Source organism: Neodiprion virginianus, chromosome 5 (assembly GCF_021901495.1).
Source record: "Neodiprion virginianus isolate iyNeoVirg1 chromosome 5, iyNeoVirg1.1, whole genome shotgun sequence".
Lineage (NCBI taxonomy): Eukaryota > Metazoa > Arthropoda > Insecta > Hymenoptera > Diprionidae > Neodiprion > Neodiprion virginianus.
In genome coordinates this window covers 3,285,964-3,305,110 of record NC_060881.1, presented here as the reverse complement: position 1 = coordinate 3,305,110, position 19,147 = coordinate 3,285,964, and the positions used below count along the sequence as shown (strand labels likewise).

General features: G+C 38.7%; 6 protein-coding genes across 12 annotated transcripts; 2 read left to right on the top strand and 4 right to left on the bottom strand.

Moving 5' to 3' along the window:
• Nucleotides 1-46: 46 nt before the first annotated feature.
• On the top strand, nt 47-1,096 carry LOC124304858 (translocator protein-like). Its single transcript, XM_046763576.1, has 3 exons — nt 47-381; nt 587-802; nt 889-1,096. The coding sequence occupies exons 1-3, from the start codon at nt 274-276 to the stop codon at nt 1,072-1,074; spliced, it is 510 nt and encodes a 169-aa protein (XP_046619532.1). The 5' UTR covers nt 47-273; the 3' UTR covers nt 1,075-1,096.
• Nucleotides 1,097-1,142: 46 nt separating this feature from the next.
• LOC124304849 (serine/threonine-protein kinase unc-51) lies at nt 1,143-7,163 on the bottom strand. 2 transcript variants are annotated; one of them, XM_046763555.1, is made up of 13 exons: nt 6,685-7,157; nt 6,511-6,603; nt 6,053-6,103; nt 5,895-5,964; nt 4,946-5,122; nt 4,567-4,801; nt 4,069-4,380; nt 3,710-3,982; nt 3,323-3,582; nt 2,860-3,228; nt 2,459-2,586; nt 2,242-2,377; nt 1,143-2,134 (listed from the first exon to the last, which is right to left on the bottom strand). In XM_046763555.1, the coding sequence occupies exons 1-13, from the start codon at nt 6,772-6,774 to the stop codon at nt 2,061-2,063; spliced, it is 2,268 nt and encodes a 755-aa protein (XP_046619511.1). In that variant the 5' UTR covers nt 6,775-7,157; the 3' UTR covers nt 1,143-2,060. The 2 variants fall into 2 exon arrangements, with proteins under 2 accessions (XP_046619511.1, XP_046619512.1); XM_046763556.1 differs by lacking the exon at nt 2,242-2,377 and having other exon boundaries at nt 6,685-7,163.
• Nucleotides 7,164-8,277: 1,114 nt separating this feature from the next.
• LOC124304859 (DNA-directed RNA polymerase III subunit RPC9) lies at nt 8,278-9,274 on the top strand. Its single transcript, XM_046763578.1, has 3 exons — nt 8,278-8,618; nt 8,701-8,971; nt 9,049-9,274. The coding sequence occupies exons 1-3, from the start codon at nt 8,611-8,613 to the stop codon at nt 9,166-9,168; spliced, it is 399 nt and encodes a 132-aa protein (XP_046619534.1). The 5' UTR covers nt 8,278-8,610; the 3' UTR covers nt 9,169-9,274.
• On the bottom strand, nt 9,206-11,243 carry LOC124304856 (density-regulated protein homolog). 4 transcript variants are annotated; one of them, XM_046763572.1, is made up of 6 exons: nt 11,116-11,243; nt 10,737-10,852; nt 9,938-10,022; nt 9,696-9,872; nt 9,409-9,548; nt 9,206-9,330 (listed from the first exon to the last, which is right to left on the bottom strand). In XM_046763572.1, exons 2-6 carry the CDS (start codon nt 10,809-10,811, stop codon nt 9,286-9,288), a joined length of 522 nt encoding a protein of 173 aa, XP_046619528.1. In that variant the 5' UTR covers nt 10,812-10,852; nt 11,116-11,243; the 3' UTR covers nt 9,206-9,285. The 4 variants fall into 4 exon arrangements, with proteins under 4 accessions (XP_046619528.1, XP_046619530.1, XP_046619529.1 ...); XM_046763574.1 differs by having other exon boundaries at nt 11,112-11,130; XM_046763573.1 differs by lacking the exon at nt 11,116-11,243 and adding an exon at nt 10,939-11,105.
• Nucleotides 11,244-12,231: 988 nt separating this feature from the next.
• Nucleotides 12,232-14,333, bottom strand: LOC124304853 (transmembrane protein 120 homolog). Its single transcript, XM_046763569.1, has 6 exons — nt 13,950-14,333; nt 13,544-13,662; nt 13,305-13,463; nt 13,147-13,239; nt 12,834-13,051; nt 12,232-12,658 (listed from the first exon to the last, which is right to left on the bottom strand). The coding sequence occupies exons 1-6, from the start codon at nt 14,016-14,018 to the stop codon at nt 12,252-12,254; spliced, it is 1,065 nt and encodes a 354-aa protein (XP_046619525.1). The 5' UTR covers nt 14,019-14,333; the 3' UTR covers nt 12,232-12,251.
• A 412-nt stretch (nt 14,334-14,745) lies between these two features.
• On the bottom strand, nt 14,746-18,767 carry LOC124304848 (armadillo repeat-containing protein 5). Of its 3 annotated transcripts, none has more exons than XM_046763554.1 (7): nt 18,292-18,767; nt 17,983-18,203; nt 17,606-17,814; nt 16,869-17,142; nt 16,464-16,663; nt 16,127-16,388; nt 14,746-16,056 (listed from the first exon to the last, which is right to left on the bottom strand). In XM_046763554.1, exons 1-7 carry the CDS (start codon nt 18,544-18,546, stop codon nt 15,123-15,125), a joined length of 2,355 nt encoding a protein of 784 aa, XP_046619510.1. In that variant the 5' UTR covers nt 18,547-18,767; the 3' UTR covers nt 14,746-15,122. The 3 variants fall into 3 exon arrangements, with proteins under 3 accessions (XP_046619510.1, XP_046619507.1, XP_046619508.1); XM_046763551.1 differs by having other exon boundaries at nt 17,384-17,814; nt 18,292-18,766; XM_046763552.1 differs by having other exon boundaries at nt 16,464-16,648; nt 17,384-17,814; nt 18,292-18,761.
• Nucleotides 18,768-19,147: the final 380 nt, after the last annotated feature.

The window sequence follows — 19,147 nt, the reverse complement described above, 5'->3', positions numbered from 1 at the left end:
TTTACACTCCGTTGTTAATCAGATACAACGCCTGATTGTTGGTAATTCAATACACGATACGGTTTGACAAGTTGACGCAATGATTGCGTAACCAAAAGTTCGTCATTTCACTTATCATCATTAATCACGATTCTCACGATGATAACAGAAGTCGGCGGTTGCCATCACGGTATGGTGGTGGTGGTAACAGCCAGAGAATCAGCTGTTACACTACTGGTGGCGCTTACGTACGTAATTCGTTACAGGTAACCACCGCCTATTGACGGAGGCAAAATGCCTGTAGAGATAGTTTGGCCTGCTGTAGGTGCAACTATTCTTCCAAATTTGGGAGGCTGGGCCGGCGGTTTAATTACCACGAAAAATATCAAGCCGTGGTATGAGGTATGTTTCAACCTATATTGGTTCTGCATTTTCTCTACTGGTATGTACTTATTTACGTATAATTTATGTATGAAGCATAAAGATTTCCGTGGTTCGTTACAATCGCGATTATTCATCGGCCAGTTATCTACTCGTATTCCTTCCTCAAATTTTACTCGGTAACTGCAATATTTAGTTGTTTGAGTATTTCTCTACTGTTCCCTAGACCTTGCGCAAACCGAATTGGCGGCCGCCGAATTGGGCATTTGGCCCTGTCTGGACGACCCTCTACTGCGGCATGGGTTACGCATCTTACTTGGTTTGGCGCGACGGCGGGGGTTTCGAGGGTGACGCGAGGTATCCCTTAATAAGTTATGGGATAAATATTGGCTTGAATTGGGCCTGGACTCCCATCTTTTTCGGCGCGAAAAGCTTGAAATGGGTCAGCTTACATAATATACAAAATTCATTGCTTGCCAGGTTTGTTGATCTCTTGCTGTAATAAAGCATAAGAATCTTTTCTTACAGAGTTTTTACGAAATATTGGTGTTATTGGGCAGCACCGCAGTAACGACCGTTGCTTTCTTCAAAGTAAATGAAACTGCTGGCTACTTGCTCATACCATATTTGGCGTGGGGTACCTTGGCTACAGCTTTAAACTATGTTGTCTATAGAGATAATCCAGCTCCTGCAATAGAGGGCAAGAAGGATTAGAATTGTACCATCACAAAATTGGTACGAACTTCTAACTATACTAGTTTATATATTTTTTCACAATATGAACATAGGAATATCAATCCGATAAGCAGAAACAAATCATAAAGAAAAGTTTATTAATATTATATTTTACTAATTCTATACATGGTATCAGGTATCGGTATGTTATTGGCGAATAAACTATGTATGAATTTTTGACGGACCTCTAAAACCTTTATTTGCTGATCATTGCTCGCTATTCTTTTTCAAACTTACGTTTAATCAAGGACACGTACGGCCGTTCAGTACACGTCTGTTTATTAATTGATATTAAAGAAACGTTAGTATATTTTCCTGCAACCACGAATAAAGTGCAATACATGTATTAAACACGCGTACACAGGCATGTACTATTATTATACCTCCACTCAGAGGTAAATGCGTGCATACATACAAAATGTATGCCACCAGTAGTGTGATTTCAACCCTTAGATTTGGAAAACTGTCATACAGGGTTGTTAAAATGAAAATGTCTAACGTGAAGCAGTTGTGAAAATCATAAAACTTACCGAGCAATTTGTAAATATAAAATTAAAAACAAATCGCCCATTCATGCTTTGCATTATATTTTGACTCGTCTGTTATACCAGTTTTACATTGTTTTCGATTATCTTGAATTTACGCAATCTAACATCGCCAACTTTATCCAACAATTATAGAATTCGATGGATATTCCAACACATAAAGTGTACTTGCACGGATGTATGCGTAGATATCATATAATCGATGTTCAACAATGATTAAGCAATATTACCCAAAAAAAAAACCGTATATATATATATTGTCAAAGATAAATTCAAATTATGGTAAGTAATATGAAACTACGACAACGCGAAGGTCGTCTTGCTTTGTTACTCAGATGAGTTTTCTTTTTTAAATCAACATTTCAGGATACAATACAAGTTGGGCGGGAATTTGTATTTTTGCGGCCAAATAGTTTTATGTTACGTTGGATCCGTCGCGTAGATGTAACCTTGCTGTTGTAGAACATATAATCTCTTCTCAACAGCATCCTTATCTAAAAATGTAAGTGCTTATTAGTCTTGACTATTTACATCGCGTAAACCAGGTATAGTGGATTAACGCTTATTAAACTTATACGTGTTCAGTCAGTGTTAAACTTACATTTAGTTAGAAGAGCCCTGTCTTGGCTATGACTGACATGTTGTGATAAAGAATGCAGAAGTATTTGAGCAGTATGATACCTCTGGAAACATTCTGCTGGGTTTCCAAAGAGCTCGTCAAGCGCTGCAGATTGACACTGAAATTTTTTTTTTTTTTTAATGATTGTCACTGATCAATGGATTTGGACATCAAGACACAAAAAGGACTGACAAATTACCATTTGAATAGCATGATTGTAGAGGATTTTATCTGCAGTTGCACCAGCTTGCCTCAATAGCCCAGCACTGTTGAGTTGTTTACATTCAGAAAGACACGATCGGAACTTATCGTTCATTACACTGACCACTAGAAATAATTGTATCGTAAATTAGCAAAGCAACATGATACCCTATTGCTTCGAATGCAAGTTGATAGTTAATTTCGAGATGAGGTTAAAAATGATCTTTCAAATATACGTGTCAAAGCAATCCCACATGGTTTTCACGTATGGCTTTTATCTAGCTGTAAGAAAAACAACTGATGAATTGTAAAGAAAGAATATTTTTAAGAGACAAAATTTTTTGCACATTCTGAGGATAAATGTTTGAGATTTAAAGCAGAAAAGAATATATTATGTACCTTCTTTTACACTCGCCGTTGGTTGTAGTCTGCCAGCTTTCAACTGTTGGGTAGCCAATCCCAAACCTGAGCTGAGAAGCTGAAGCGCCCTGACGAGAAGCACAACCTGCTCAGCTCGTCGTCGAGTCACGGCACCACTAGCCTGCTCCAGGGAACCTATGGGAGCTCCAAGGGGGCCTGCGCGACTCCGTGCCACTTCACAGACACACTCGCACAGTGCGACAACAAAGTTCAATTTGGCTAATATCTCGTTGTGTTCTCTTTCTAAAAGTGTTTCTTCCGGAAGTTCGGGAGCAAGGAAGGTCAGTGGACGGTCGTCTGTGGTGAATTGGTTAGTTTCAGGGAAGAGATTTTGAAAACTGCCAGCTTCTGCGGAAAATTATTACATAAAATCATTTGCATGACGTCCCTCTGGTGGTAATCAAAGAAGTGAAGAACTGTTCAAATGAAAAGTGGGACGCACCAGATATTTCAGGCAAAGTAACAGCACGAGTACCAAAAGGGATAACAGGCGAATGCCTCAGAGTATTGTTGTTGTCGTGTAGAGCTCTGGTAGTTGGAGATCCTAAAACTGCCAAAGGCCCGGTGAGCAGAGGCGATGATCCACCGTTATTGCCTGAAGAACGTCGCAGTGGTGAGCTGCCACTGGATGTATGGGAAAAGGAATGTCTCGCAACAGGACTGACCTGCCACGTACTTGGAGGTGGAGGCGTTTCACTTAGTCTATAAATATAAGGTAAACAACAAAACGCAATGAGTCGTTGACTAACTTACGAAATCAATCGTAGTTTCACTAACCAACGTAGGGTGGATAGTTCTATTAATCAATAGAATAACTGCATTACTTTACCTTCTACCCGGTGGAGTTCCAATCACAAACTGAACGCTTGGTGGGCTTAGCGAGCCGATGTCTGGAGCATAGCTATGGCGGGTATCGCTGCTGCGTCTCATTGTTATGGGCTGTGACCTAGGCACACTGCTACCCTCGACTCTTGACCTATTTGACGATGGCGATGACGGCTGTACTATGTTACGTTGGGTTGGTACTGGTATTGGTTCAGATATTGGAAGAAAACTGGGTCTAGGAGGACTAACAGCTTCGCGACTGTTCTGTTTGACATACCTGGTAAAAATTGTGTCCCAAAGTTATCCGGCCATTTACTATTTTGCAGTACTTATCTCATTTTGTTAAAAATTCAGCAGTCTTACTTGATTGGTTGTGGCATGTTATTTTCGGTTTCGCTACTGAGATCGCTCGGTACTAGAACAAAATCGTCATCTGGACTAGAACAGGGGCTGTGAGCCTCTGGACCAGATCTAGGACTGCTAGGTCCTGTATCAACTGTCGCTAATCCTCCAGGAGATGCGGGAAGCTCAACCGGTAGAGGGCTGACACTCTCCCTGGGTCCTTGCAAGAATGGGTGATTGAAGAATTCGTCGAATGGCATGCGATCTCTGGCATTACGTCGTAACAAGCCAACCAAAAGGTCTGAGAGTTCTGGTGATGTACCAACAGGAATTCTGAAAGAGGAATTACTGTTAACATCAGGATAATTAATCTTGACTCAATAACTGCAGCAGATGTATTGTATGAACTTGTACAAATTTATGGAACTCTATTTACTTAAAATATTGTTCACCCAGATAGTGAGTCTTGGTGCGTTCATTAAATTAGAATATTTAAACAGTTAAATGTGAAAAATATACTTTGGGCCCAGGTTGGCGTTCTTCTCGTAAAATAGTTTCAGGGCCTGAGGCGTGTGGGCTTGGAAGGGAGCCTTGCCTGTGAGACACTGGAACACAATCGTTCCTAATGACCACAGATCGGCCTTAGCATCATACTGTAGAGACATTATAACTTCAGGTGCCATGTACATCGGTGAACCACACAGCGTTGCAGCCATTACGCCATCTTGCAAAAATCTGGCAAAGCCAAAGTCCGCTAAAAAAATGCATTCTCAATATAACATATACTGAAAAAATCCACAGGAGAAAAAACGACTACAGCAATCGACGGAGAGAGTTGCATTATGTTGGTAGATACACTCACAGATATTGTATTCTAAGGACTTTTCTTCCAACTTACCAATTTTCAGAGTAATCTGATGGGGCTGAGGGCAAGCCTTCCCGCAGCAATGACTCAACAATATATTTTGAGGTTTGAGATCGCGGTGAACAACGCCTTTAGCATGTAGAGCTTTCATGGCACCGGCAAGCTGTTTCAAGAACACTCTAATTGTGTCTTCAGATAATGTGCCCTTTACTATAAAAAGAATAAAAAATAGATTCAGGATTAGCTACTACAGTAAAACTTCAGTTATACGTTTTTAAAGGGATATGGCAATATTGATATATAAGTGAAAATAACTTTAGGGTGAAATACTTAAGTATTCCAAACCTTCATGGTTGGAAAATGAAAAATTTATGATTTTCAGTGGTTTTATAGGTCTCATCTCGTCATTTAATTCACCTCTAGCAAAATTGAACGATATTATTATTAGAGCATTTCAAGATGGCATGCGCTAGTTTAACCCTTCGAGAATATACCGGGTTATTCTGACTCATACCTTTTTTTGTACAACAGTAATGTTTCAAAGAATTCTCTTCCCTAATAATAATAATATATACATATATATATTTTTTGCCATTACGACTTATATTTATATTTTTAAACAAAACTATCACTTTTTATGATAGTGAAAGCGTATCCCTGAATTTTTTCAGGTAGCTCAAACCCATACATTCGAAATGGTAACACATAAAAGATTAGATAGGGTCATCGAGACAGCACTAGGGGATGTAATACATAGCATATAAGTGCGACAAACCTTGAAACGAGAAATAGAAAAGTAAAATATTTTCACTAGTGACAATATTTAGAAATTGTCAGGACCGAGAAAATGTAATGTATAAACGAAAAAATACGTACAAGTGCGAAACGTATAACTGAGGTTGCACTATACTACGAAATGTGGCTCCAAGTTTGATGAGTGTCATTTATAACAATTACAATCTGGAATATTCCAAATACGTACCACTCAGGTAATCTGCCAAGTCACCGCCATTACAATATTCCATAACCAGGAAGACATTGTGATTAGACTCCTGTAATTTAGTTCAATGGACTGTTTAGAAGATTCAAAAAGATTCATTTGGTATTTATGAATTATTATTGAGAATGTGAGGTACGAACTTTACAATCCAGCAGTGCAACGACATTGTCATGATGAAGCTCAGTCAACTCCTGTAATGAAGTAGTTATTATATTATGTTAGATACATTGGAAGCGAAAGATGGGTCAGCTGGAGGGGATTGAATACATTAAAACCTCATCAGTTACGCTCACCCAGCAAGGGTGGAGTTAACACGGATAACGTAAAAAATGAATAGTCAAAATAACAATTGTGAGTAAAAAACTGGTGTAGAAATTACAAAGTGGTGGAAGCAGATGGGAAACCCATTCGGGCATGACATGGATAGTAGAGGTTATACCGTACTTCACTAGACAGAACAAAAATAGATCCGGATAAAAATATGTCGCGGCAGCGGCGTGCCTGGTTTAAATGTGTGAGAATTTTTCTTTTTTTTATTTCAAAGTTTACTTATATATCCCTCTAGACACGGATATACTTTTGAGGATGGTTCACTGACCTTTAGGATTTTGATCTCCTTCCCCAAGAGGTTTTGCGACTTGGCTAGACTCTTTTTGGTGATGCTCTTGATGGCGACAACGAAATTAAGTTTCTGTAAAGAAAGAGGCAACGTTATAATAGTTGACAATGAAAACGACAATGAACGTGCGATCGCCTAACCCGTTTCAGTTACCTTGCGATGTCTGCCTTTGAATACAACGGCAAAAGCGCCGTGGCCGATCAGGTCTTTCGTATTGTATTCGTAATCCCCGACGATCTCCATTCTCACAATCAGTTATTCGTAATTTGGTTGAGAATAATCTTTGTAGCGAGTATTAGTTTACAAACAAAATAGTACAGTGCCAACATAACACAAGACTCCACATCGCCCTGAGAGATCAATACGCGACGAACCACAAAGCGTTTGTATTTTTTGGAAAAAATTTAATAAGTTTCCACATCTGCGGAGCGATGTGTTACTCCTATTCTACGTCATAACAATACACCGATTTTACCGCACAATTTTCAACTCCGCAATCGAAACAACCGCCCGGACAATGGTGCAATAACTGAATAACGTTCCCGAAAAATAGCACGCAATTTTCCCCCTTCAGAAAATGTCTGAACGTAGAGCCGCAACTTATCTGGTGAGCGGTTGTATTAATACGCGAAGTAGTCCCGATCAGCTGTTGGCCGTCGCACGCCTTTTGCCCTCCGCCAACTTGAGGTTGCCTGACGCAGTTCAAACACTATTTACCGACATCAGTGTTAGCAACTGTACAATAAGTATCGCACAACTAGGACAATTACACGTCCCCATACGATATACGACCATGTAACGGTATCGTACGCAAATATATGATAATATGGAGTATCGAACAAGAAAATGAAATAAAATTAAATTTAGTTAAAATTTACAATATTTCGCGCGCTCACAAAATTTTCCGGCTGGTGTCTCTCGATCGCTACAGCGAGCACAGCGAGCAAAGCCGATCCGGCACTTTTTTGACTTTTTTTTCCCCATCAAAGAGTACATTTATACTTTAATAAACAACTGATTAATTGATACTGGATCTACTTTGATTTAAACAAAAATTTTGAACAAGCAAGTTTCGCGCCGTGTGGGTGACCGACACGAGAGACGATCATGAAATAAAACTGGAATTGAGTGTTGGGTGCAATATACGGGTACGGTAATAACATTTAAATTTTCTGTGCAGCATCAATGATACATTTCAATATAATCCAAAAATACGATAATTTTTTCTCAAATACCATAAAATTGGGTCCTGCGTACGATAGGCGCGATCTTCAGGGTTGTTACACTGACTACGTGCATTCCAAAATCTGAGCCCAGAGTTGAGTTGAGTTGAGTTGAGTTGAGTTGAGTTGAGTGGAGTTGTGTACAATCAGCTGATTCTCGAGTGGGCCAGGCACTGATCTTAAATCGGTGTAATTGTTGGAAAAGATATTGCAGCCCTCAGTGTACGACTGTGGCAAACCTGCGATTATGAGCTTGACTGATTGTGAGTTGTTCACTCTTTTTCAAATAAAGCAGTTATTAGTTCCTAAGCAGTTTGTTGCCTAACAATATACAACAATCGAATCTGGACTACCATTGAATTTGAATTTTGGCGCGACAACTCCAAACCTAACTCCTTTTAACGCCGGTTTCCTCCAAAAGAGTTTTTTCTTTGTAGTTTAAAGATTAAACTTCGATTGCTGTTGAAGGGATCTGGCTTAATTAACTCTACTCTGGGTGTGTATTTAAGTTGAGTTATAGTTTTCGGGTTGTCGCAAGTAGAACGCAAGTAGAACGCGTAGAGTTGGCCAGAGTCGACTAGGGTTTTAGAACGCGCACATTGTAGTGTTGATCACGAATGTTGATACTTCACGCGTGTTGTAAACGGTATCTGCGAAATACGTATACTCAAGTAAAGTTTGAATGATGATGATGATGCTCAAGTAATTATAATATAATAAATAACCAGTCCGGGATGATGAAGCTGACCGTCCTCAGATTCAATTTTTGTCAAATATAAACGCGGTACGTGTCCATACTGTTTATTCCGAAACTAGCCTAACCTATCTGGTGACCTACTGGAATTGCGTAAACAGGATGGAACTGTGAGTACATTAAGAGGGACGGCGGAGGTCGCCCGTTACTCCTAATTTCTTCATTAATTATTACGAAATTCCAATTTCTAAGGCAAAAGGCGTGTGTCGGATACCTGAGCAATTACGAGGTATTGGAAATCTTGCAAGGGGCTAAATCTAACAAGCAGCATCGTAAGCCCCATAATCAGTTGGCTACGATTAGTTATCAAACTATAAGATACCTGGAGGACACACCATCTAAGAAACATACACCAGAATCAATTACAGGATTTTTAAAAGCAGTCCAAGCTTTTAAGTTGACCAAATGTGAAAAGCTTACCCTACTTAATTTGTGTCCGACGACTGCGCTTGAAATTCAATTGGTAAACAATTTGTACAATAATGAGCTAATATTGATGTTCACTTAAGCCAGACATGAATGTAACACAATTATATGCAGGTAATCGAAGATAGTGAAGAGAGGTTGACAGAAGACGAAGTAAACTCCTTGCTCCAAGTGATCGCAACACACCTGGGTAACGATAAGACAAATGATATGGAAATGGATACTGACCAGTAAGACATGTGTTATGGATAGCAACTGATTATCATTTAGCTTATTTTATGTACATTTATTTATAATAAACATCCGAGGTCATGACAAAATATCAATTAGCATACGTAAATGGCTGTACCACTATCTTTTCTGATCGCCAAGGTCATCTATTGAATCCTCATCAATCTGAAAAACGGTCATTAGTGTATATTGAGTGGATTTTATTCAAGTCGTTATTTTTTTGATATATCAAATATAACTCACTTGTGGCCACTTTTCAGGGATAACGTCATACAAGTCATCCTTGACATCTCCTTGAATTACTATTTCGTCATCCCCCGTTACACTGGAGCCACATGCAAATTTACTACCAAAAAATTTAGCTGCTACTTTAAGGTCGATATCTGAAAAAAAGATGAAAACAGCTTTACCAGACTGTTGTGCTCTATGGTATATTATCATTTTGCAGCTTGTGCCAAACAACAATGATCTTGAGTAGTTTCAGCATATGGAAATTGGACAAGATATAGTATGTTTTTCAATGTACATACCAAACGTACTAAGACCCGTAACAACTGTGACAGACTTCTTTTTGCCTCTTGGAGCCCTTGAAACAGTTACCAATTTTGGTACGTCTTCTTTCTTCTTTGTTTTTAACATTCCTTTACCACCTCGTTTCTGTCGCTTCTTCTCATCTTCCCCACCTCCCGAATCAGCTGCTGCATCCTCTGCAACATGAAATCGCCTTGCGTGCCAGAATGATGTTCAAATTGAAAAACTAAAAAACGCATACCTAATTTAACTTTCTCAAATTCTGTAGGAAGGTTTCTCTCCAGCCAGTGTTTGCACTTCTCATATTCCGGATAATATTCGCAGTACTGCAAAACGATTATTAATGTAATATTAGTGGAAGTAATAGGTAATCAAAAGGGTCCGAATCCAAGGCAGTGACTTTACATTGTGTCTATTCGCCGCCCTACAGAGTCAATCTATATAGGACATTCTAAATGTGCCAAATGCTAGTGTGTTACAAAATTTTTGGAGTAGAGTGTCCCAACAAGTTTTCGAGGTAAACTAATTTTTATGTAAAGATAATTTTTGGGTAACACAATCTGAAAGTTAGAGAACTGGCAACATAGTTCGTACCTTTTGTGTGCGTGTAGTTTTCAATAGTGATACAATACAATCATTGATTAACCTTTAGAGGGCTGACATTTTTCCCTTGATACTCGATATTTTTTAGAGGTATGATTGATGGACATAAATAGTCAGCATGTCCAGTAGAGTTTCCGAATTACCTGCTGGCTCCTAAAGGAGTCAGGCCAGCCCTCCAAAGTTCAAACGTCTAGCAAAGGTATAAAGAGGACGGGCTTCATGCAACGTTTGTCACTCGTCTTAAACGTGCCTCGAATAATCGTTCACACTCCAATTTTTTTCTTTTCCGAAAAATTCGGGATAATTAAACGTCAATTTGAGTCAACGCTTAGAATGGCCGGAATGTAGCGTGATTGTTCACTTTGTAGCACGCGTAGACACTTTGAAGACTTCAGGAGAAACGGAGGACAAATATCAGCAGTAGTGCTTATGCTTACTTCGATGGGAAGTGAACAATTTCCGCAGTATTGTACCCTTAGTGGATAAACGAAATCAGCTTTAGGTCCTGACATCCTCGATCTTAACCTCACTTATTACTTTGAATCGACCCGCCCTAGATAGGATAAGAAAAATTTCACTCGAAAATTAGATAAATGTAGATCAATTTTTGACTGTAATTTATGATTTCTATGCTCGCACACTTCTTTAAACAGGTCAATACTAGTTTGCACAGTTATCAAATCTCCGGGCGAAAAGGTTATGATTAGGAATTCAAGGTGTTTCAAGCAAGTTTGAGGTGCGTAATAACAATGGTAGTGTGCAGTATGCACGAAGTAATACTGTAGTTCGTTGAAATCGTCGAAATGCCTTACAAACCATGGAAAGTGCGGTGAAAGCCTTTCTTCGTTGTCTAGTTTATCGATGTTTAGCGAGATGGCGATACTGGTTGACAATAAAACAAAAAGTTTGAAGCGCTCCCCGGATAATTCGAGTTTCAAACAATTACCGACGGGTAGAATAAGTTTACATTATGTCGTTAACGTAGTTTTATAGAAACTATTGTATTTTAGATATTCGGTTTCGTTACTGGGGTTGAGCGAATAAGTTAGTGAATGTACATGCATACATATTATTACATGAATAATGCAATGTGTACTATTGTCATTAAAGATGATATTATTTTAAGAAATCACTGTATTCTTTGTAAGCGATCATAAATCACGTTTTTGAGAAAATTCCGCACTGTGACTCGGTATAGATGGGACTGCACATACCCAAATCAATGACAGATACACTGACAATGTTGAAAATCACAGTACATTTCATTTTTCAACGAAATATCCCATGTATAGACATACGCGCGTGTTTGTACCTGTGTATGTAATATGGTGTTGTCACATGCATACTCTACACTAAATTTATATTTTTTACGCTAAAGTATGGAAAATTAGTTCGCACAATTCTTATATGATATGATTGTTCGGTTATGTGATAAATTATACCATTCACTGTTATTTACACATACACATTGTACATTAAATACATTAAATGTAGAGAATTATCATATAACACAGCCTGTCGTACATACACAGTACACATGCGTTGTATTCATTTACGGTATACAGCAAGATTCGAATAATACAACGTAATTAGAAATGTTATAAAGCTTTCCGTTCGCAATATCCAGCGAAGTACCACATTTTCACATGTCAAGCATAAGAGAAAAGTGATAAGAAATCGAGAAATGCCAGTAAATGTTGTTCACTGATTGATGTTGACATATTTTTCAGAATGCTACATTATGAAAATACAAAATAATATGTTCAAGTCACGAGATAACGCTACTAGAAAAAAACCTATTGACAATTACATTGAACACGCAATTTTTGCAATCTTAATAACCCGCCTGAGTAAGGCAATTTCTCTGAAATTTGTTGGAGTGGCAATGGGGCATTTGCGAGGTTTGGGACCATGATTTATAATTGCCAGAAGTTCATTCTAACGCAATTAGTTTATTCGGATTTATTCTCAGAGTTTTTTTTCACAGTAGCCTCTTTTCTACGTTCTGTTATTGACGAGAAAACACCTGGCAAGCTGTTTCGAACGCGCTCGCGTAATTTCTGAGGTATAACCATAACCGTAGTTATCGTGTTTCCTAGAAAGAGCACGAGAAATGTAAAACTCAATACGGGAACATGCCAAGTCGCCTCAGGATGCCATATCAGCTTGTAGAGTGTATAGGCGTTGAACAATTGAAAAAGATAGCCCACAAATAAAAATGGAAGAAGAAATGACAGTCCGCGCCACATCCAGGAATGAAAACCTTCGATTGTTATGTCCATGTTGTGCCGCTCACCCAAGGCCTTCAAACGATATAATACGCCGTGTTGATATCGGAACTGCAGATATTGAACCACGCCTATAACATATGACATTTGTAAAATTAATTAGTGCGATTAAAAAGTTAATTTTTTAATATCCTGATTTTTCAGGTTACCAGGTTAATGAAATACCATTAATGTCGTAATTTGGAAATAAATATCGAATGAAATGGGAACACGCATCGAAACGTAAATATCAAGGTAATTACTCACTAATGTAGACGTTGAACCACATAAACTGGCCACGAAAAGCATACCAAGGACCTGTATTTGGCCAAACCAATAGAACTCCGGATACTACAGTTGACAAGAAATGATGAAAACGCCACCAACCTTTTATTCTTGATCCATTGACCTTCAATATACTCTCACGTATAGTCAATGTGCAGTAATACCAAACCAAGAGAAACATGAAGCTTAGCTCCAGTGTCCTAAAAGGTGAATAGACCCAAAATTATCTTGTTTGTTGCATATGATAGCTGCTATATGGTACAATGATAACGACATTCTGATCAATAGATCTTACCTCACATTGGTGAAGAGATTAACAACAGATAAGACAAAGCCGATCATCGACAGAACTAACTTGAATTTCTCATATTCGTCTTTGTACTTAAACCTGTGGAACGATACAAGATTAACTTCATTTTGAAACTTAAATCCCACCAGAGGGTGAATACTCACTTGTCCATTTTGTTTAATATTGAAACATTGACATTGCCCAGTATGATCTTCAAGTAAGTCCCGTTTGGTTTTGGCAATATCTGTTCCATTTCGTGTAACTGTTCAAGTCGTCTGTTTATGTCCTTATCTAAAGATTGACGCACGTCACTAGCATCTAATCTGACAAGGGATAGACAACAGTAAAAATTTGTTGACATGTTCGCTTCTCTGAGATTTTAACATGTAGTCTTTCAACTCACTGCCTGAGAGACTTGGTTATCACGTTCATTCTATATCGCTGGTGCGATATTCCCTGCAAACATTTTGCCTGAAGCTCGCCTACCTCTTCCAACTTTGCACAGTACTCTCTGTTCAACGCCTGTAATATACAAAGCATATGTTTATCTATGAGGAGGTGAATTAGAGGAGATAATGTTGTGGGATCCCAACTGACCAATTAACAAATCTGTATAAGATGAATATTACGTTACAATTACGACTTGAACGAAAATCGCGATAAGCAAGTAACTAAGTCTATATGTACGAAGGTGTTTTGGGAAATAACTGCAGACCTAGTTGAAATTCAAAAGTCTGTGCACCCTTTATCTTAACCTAAAGAATTTATAGTCTACCATTGTGACTTTAATTATTCAAAGATCTCCGTACCTCCAAGACTTTGTACTCTTGCGTTAACTCATTCCAATCCTTGAGACAAGTTTCCACGTCGGTATCCATCTTTGCCAAAAATCCTTAGGTTCGGATCCGAAAAACCGAAACTCAACGCGAGGTTTGGCGGCTATTGGGTTCCGCGTCTCCGCTCTGTTGCGTAAAGCAACGATGACTTATCGGTATTCGATTGACGCGGCAGATAAACATGGGTAGTATAATCGCACTGATCGCACTGTCGCTACGCCGTTTGTAGATGAAGCCCCAATCAATGCCGCTGACTGTCACCACTTGTCGAACCGAACTGACCACGGTCACGTTAAGTTTGGGGGGATTAATTACCACGACCTTTGTCTTTTACTGCATTCACAGCTAGCGAACGACCGATCGAACTGGACTGATTGTGAACTAGACTGAACACTTCGAGTCCGGGAATAGACAAGGTCGGTAGTAGCCAAATTATTGTCCCATCTCGGCAAAGAATGGCGCACGCTACGCTTCGCAAAGTTTGTTACACGGTTTCAATGGCACTGACAATGACTACTGGTTATTCGTACTGTTGCGTATAATTGCAATAATACGACGATACAATACGGGAATTCAATTTCACTGCAATGATCATCTTTAGGAAACATTGCTTCCTAATTTGTTTTGTGCATGTATTTGAAAAGTTTGAAAGTAGAGTTGACTAATTTATATAGGTTCAACATATACGTGTAACTTGAAACGTTCAATTGAAATAATAATTTTCACGACTTATGTTGACATGCACGATTCTGGGATGACTGAACAAGGATTCTATTTATTATATTACATTTATTGTTGTCACAGATGTCATTTACCTGCATCAACATGCTTACAATTACCAATTTACAATTACCTTAGGATTCAGGTCACTCTATGAAAAATCTTACTAATATTACTGTCAAATTTATGTAAGCTGTTCTATTTCGCTTGAACTGTTGTTAACAAGCTTTGTCCCTATTCTACTTAACTTTCCGGTATTGCCTGCACATCTCGGAATTTTTCATATCTCTTTGACTTCGATTATTTCGCATTACAGCCCAATATTTCTATTTATTATTTAATAATATAAGTAGTCGTTAATTTGGGGCGACATTGTGTAGAGCAAACCATTCAATGAATTGCTCTCTATTCTTTGCCATGAATCATTCAATGACAAGAAAGTCCAGTTTTTAGTACTTGTTCGACATCATCGATGAACAGTGAAAAATGCTCACTTTTTGAAAAATCTTCAAATGCGTCCAATTTCTCAGATTTGGTGGATTTCGCGGTTAAAAATATTTTTATACAACCAAGTCTAAGCTCATGGCAGGAATTGGTACGTGCCCAGTGCCATGTTCGACTAATATTTTGAAAATTGATATTTAAAAGGGATCGTTCTATCAACGATTCAAGAATATCTGGCATCAAAAACTTATCAGCTAAAAGTACAGCGTCTAGTAGGGATTCGATATTTCTTTCATTATATGGAATACCATTTACTGCTAGTAGTAATGTATCCAGACCTTCTTTGGACGTATTCTTCAGGTGTACCCTGCGTTTACCAGACTCGTAAAAATTTCCTTCTAACATTGCGGAGAAAACCTCAGATTTTTGACATAGAATGTACCGATACGCATCTACGGTAGTTCCATCGTCTAGCTCAAACGTCACTATTGCAGGCTTTAAATGATTTTCTAAATTCTTAGCGTAGTCAATTCGAGCCACACCTTCCCCTTGGCTTCTATCGACTAAGTCTGGCCGGATGTCTAGAGCATTCGCCAACCGACAAACGGCGTGGATTGCATTTACGTGCAAACAGTGCCTTTTGTCAGCCAAGACCCGAAATACCAAAGTTAAGCCATCGTGCGTTTTCAACAGGATTCGAAGTGAATCCTTGGACTGTATTAAATATGGAATCGACACAGCTATAATGAATTTGTGAGTTTCTTGGCCTCGGAGCAATATCGAAGCAAGTTCGCCGAGGGCACAGCCTGTTTCTGCCAATGCACACAGCTGCCGAGTGTACTGCTCTGAACCGCGCATAGTTTGCAGTTCGAAGATGAATCCTTGCTTCAACAGTGTGACCAAATAGGCTCTATTTCTGAAATGTGAAAAAATTCACTGTTACTACGGGAATTCGTCAAAGCTCATATGGATAAAGATCATCTTGCCTAATAATTCTAGCTAGTATTCTCGATGCTCTACTATTCTTCGTTGTTCGAATATAAGCGATCAATGGCTGGATCATTGCAGGGTCAGCCAGCTTGTCAACTGGTTCATCTGAATGGCTCAAACGACTTAGCAGCGATAATGTCCATATGTCAGCTTGTTTCCTCATCGTCGTCATTTTGAAAGCATCACCAAAGTCGTTTGACTCTGCTGCAGATTCCAGAATGATGGACGAGCAGCTTTTTGTAGATTCGACCTCGTCATCTAACTCAGTAAAAATGTTAAATGAGCAATATATATTCTCTGGAACGAATAATGCATGTTTCAATCGTTTAGCACCTTCATCATTTTCAGCACATTCAGTATCGCTGCATACTGGACTGTAGTTTTCTTCAGCGCTGCTATCTGTTTTGTTTGTATCATCCTCAAAGAAGGATTGGAGGGGTGGTGTGCTCGGTGGTGATGAACACATACTTCTAGCACTTCCTGGACTCCAGTCACCTTGTTTGTAGTCCAAGCTGTACCTGGTATTTAAATAACTATCGTAGCCGGTAATGTGTTTTGAGTTTAATCATTATTTTGCATTGAACACGTAATAAATGATGCGGGTATTTGAATAAAATGAAGACTACTGTTTCACATTTGCGGGATCAACTATTACGCAATTTACATTGAATTCAATGCGATGATTTTCTCAGATGTATCATTGTTTAGCCCTACTGGGTATGTTTTGGCACAACTCACCGTCCAAATTCGCTCCTGTTAAATTTGGTCTCTGTTCTATGGCTCAAAGGACTAGTAGCACTTCGTTTTTTTGTTACATATCGTTCTGCATCATCACCCGTACTTTCTGCTGTCATTTCTTGCAGTTTCATAATCAGTACATCCAACAAACCATTTTTTATCATTTTCAAAATGCTTGGATCATCATATATGAACTGTGCTAGAGCATGTAACAACATAGGATGATATCGGTCGTGTTCTGGTCTTTTCAAAATTCCCAACATGACTTCTAAACCTACAGAGCAGAAACGAAAAATTTATAATTTCATCACGACTTTTTACTTTCTAACAAATGTGATTTCAGTGCAATGGCAACAAATTGCATTATTATCATTGACGGCAATCGCAATATATTTGTAAATTAAGAATTTGGTTCCAAAACACCTTCTCAAGTATGACTGCTGATTGTTACAACCCCATTGGCAGCCAGTCGAAGTCATAATTCTTGAGTTTTGGACCTCTGAATTTGAACTCACCAGTACTTGATCGTACTCGAGCGCGATTAATAGCCTCTCGACAAAATAGACACAGACTTCCCAACAATTCCCACAAAAATTTGCTATCTTCAGTTATTGACGATACAATACATTCAACAGCACCCAATGTTCCCAGTGATGGTCGATACTCCGCAATTTGAGAGAGAACATACAAGCATTTGATAGCCATTTCATTCTTTTTTTGGCTGTGATCAACTATACATTTAAACCCTTCCTGTAATTGAGAGCCACATCGTGGGTCCGATGATTGAACAAAGGCAAGCATAGCTTTCAGACAGACATGGATTAACTCTTGGTTACTCTTTTCTTCTTTTTTTTCATTGGTGAGTACAAATATAGTTGTTATCTCACGAAACGTTCCCACCTCTAGAATTTCTTCACGACTGCTTTTTGTTGAGGACCAAATATTCCTGGAAAGCAGTAATGTTGAACTATGAGTACAATGGTAGAAACGAACCTATGTTAAATATATGTGTACAGTAATGTTTTTGGCAGAGTACAGTTGAAGTTACTAAAGTAATATGATATACTTTATTACCGACATGAAGATTTTTTGTAAAGCCCAAGAGTTTCTTTACCTGATAGCTCTAACAGCTGTAATTTGAACACGTCGAATTGTCTTTGAGGATTTCAACACGTTGGTAATAATTCTAACAACACCTGCTTGGCACAAAGCTCTAGCATGCCACGAACATTCGGCCAGATTTCCAATCAATCTGCAAGCACGACATTGAATGCTCTGTGACTTATTATTTTTCAAAAGATTCGTCACCTCGGAGGCAGGGTTTCTGCTGCGAAACTGAGATCAAATTTTTTGAGATTATATAAAATATTCGGTCAATAACGAACTTTTCCGTGAAAAATTTGACAACTAAGAAGAGATTCACCTCGATCCTGACGTATGTGTGGAGGCACATGTTAGCCAGGACGCTCAACAATAGATCCAAAATCTTGAGACTATCGGAGTGAAAAAGTTGAACTAATAAAAGAAGACCTCCGTCCAAGACAAACTGTTTTTGACATTTTGAGTCTCTCTTCAAAAGTGTCAATGACGAACAAATCTCGGTCTTTGAATCTGACTTCAAATCCTTGATCAGGTTGAGGCTTAATTGCCTGTCATTTTTCTCACTGCTAGTTGACATTCCTAACCTTAAACAATTTTTTTTTTTTTGGACAACGTCAGGCAAGCCTCGGGAAGTGTTCTTAAATATTTTTTATGGGATTCTCGTAATACAGTTTGCTTATTTTCCAGAATTTTTTTGAGCGCTGCTCAGGTGAAAAACATTTGAAGTTTATTTCTTCATCCTATGACAGACGCCGAACTTTAACGTCAACTCGACATTGCAAAGGAGATACAAGATACTGTTTAGCATTAGATGTATACAAGATCGCGGGAGTTAATTTCGGAACGCACTCGAACCGTGAATAAATTATGACATCGACTAAAAAATGCTAAGGACGGTGAATCGTGTTTATTTTTTCAAAACAAAGGAAATTGTGCCGAAAGCGCGGAGGCATTACAGTTTGAACAATGAATGATTTACTTCTTTGGGTGCGTTCCGTAATTAGCTGGCAGCTAGCAGGGCTGAAAACTCCCTAGGACAGAGGCAGAGCTACTTACGAACTGGCCATCGCAAAAGAGATGAAAGATTATTGATAGTTCTGATACCTATTATCGGAACGCACCCTTCGTACAGTGTGCATAAACGGCGAGGAGACCCCCTCAAAGCTCGTGAGTCTTGA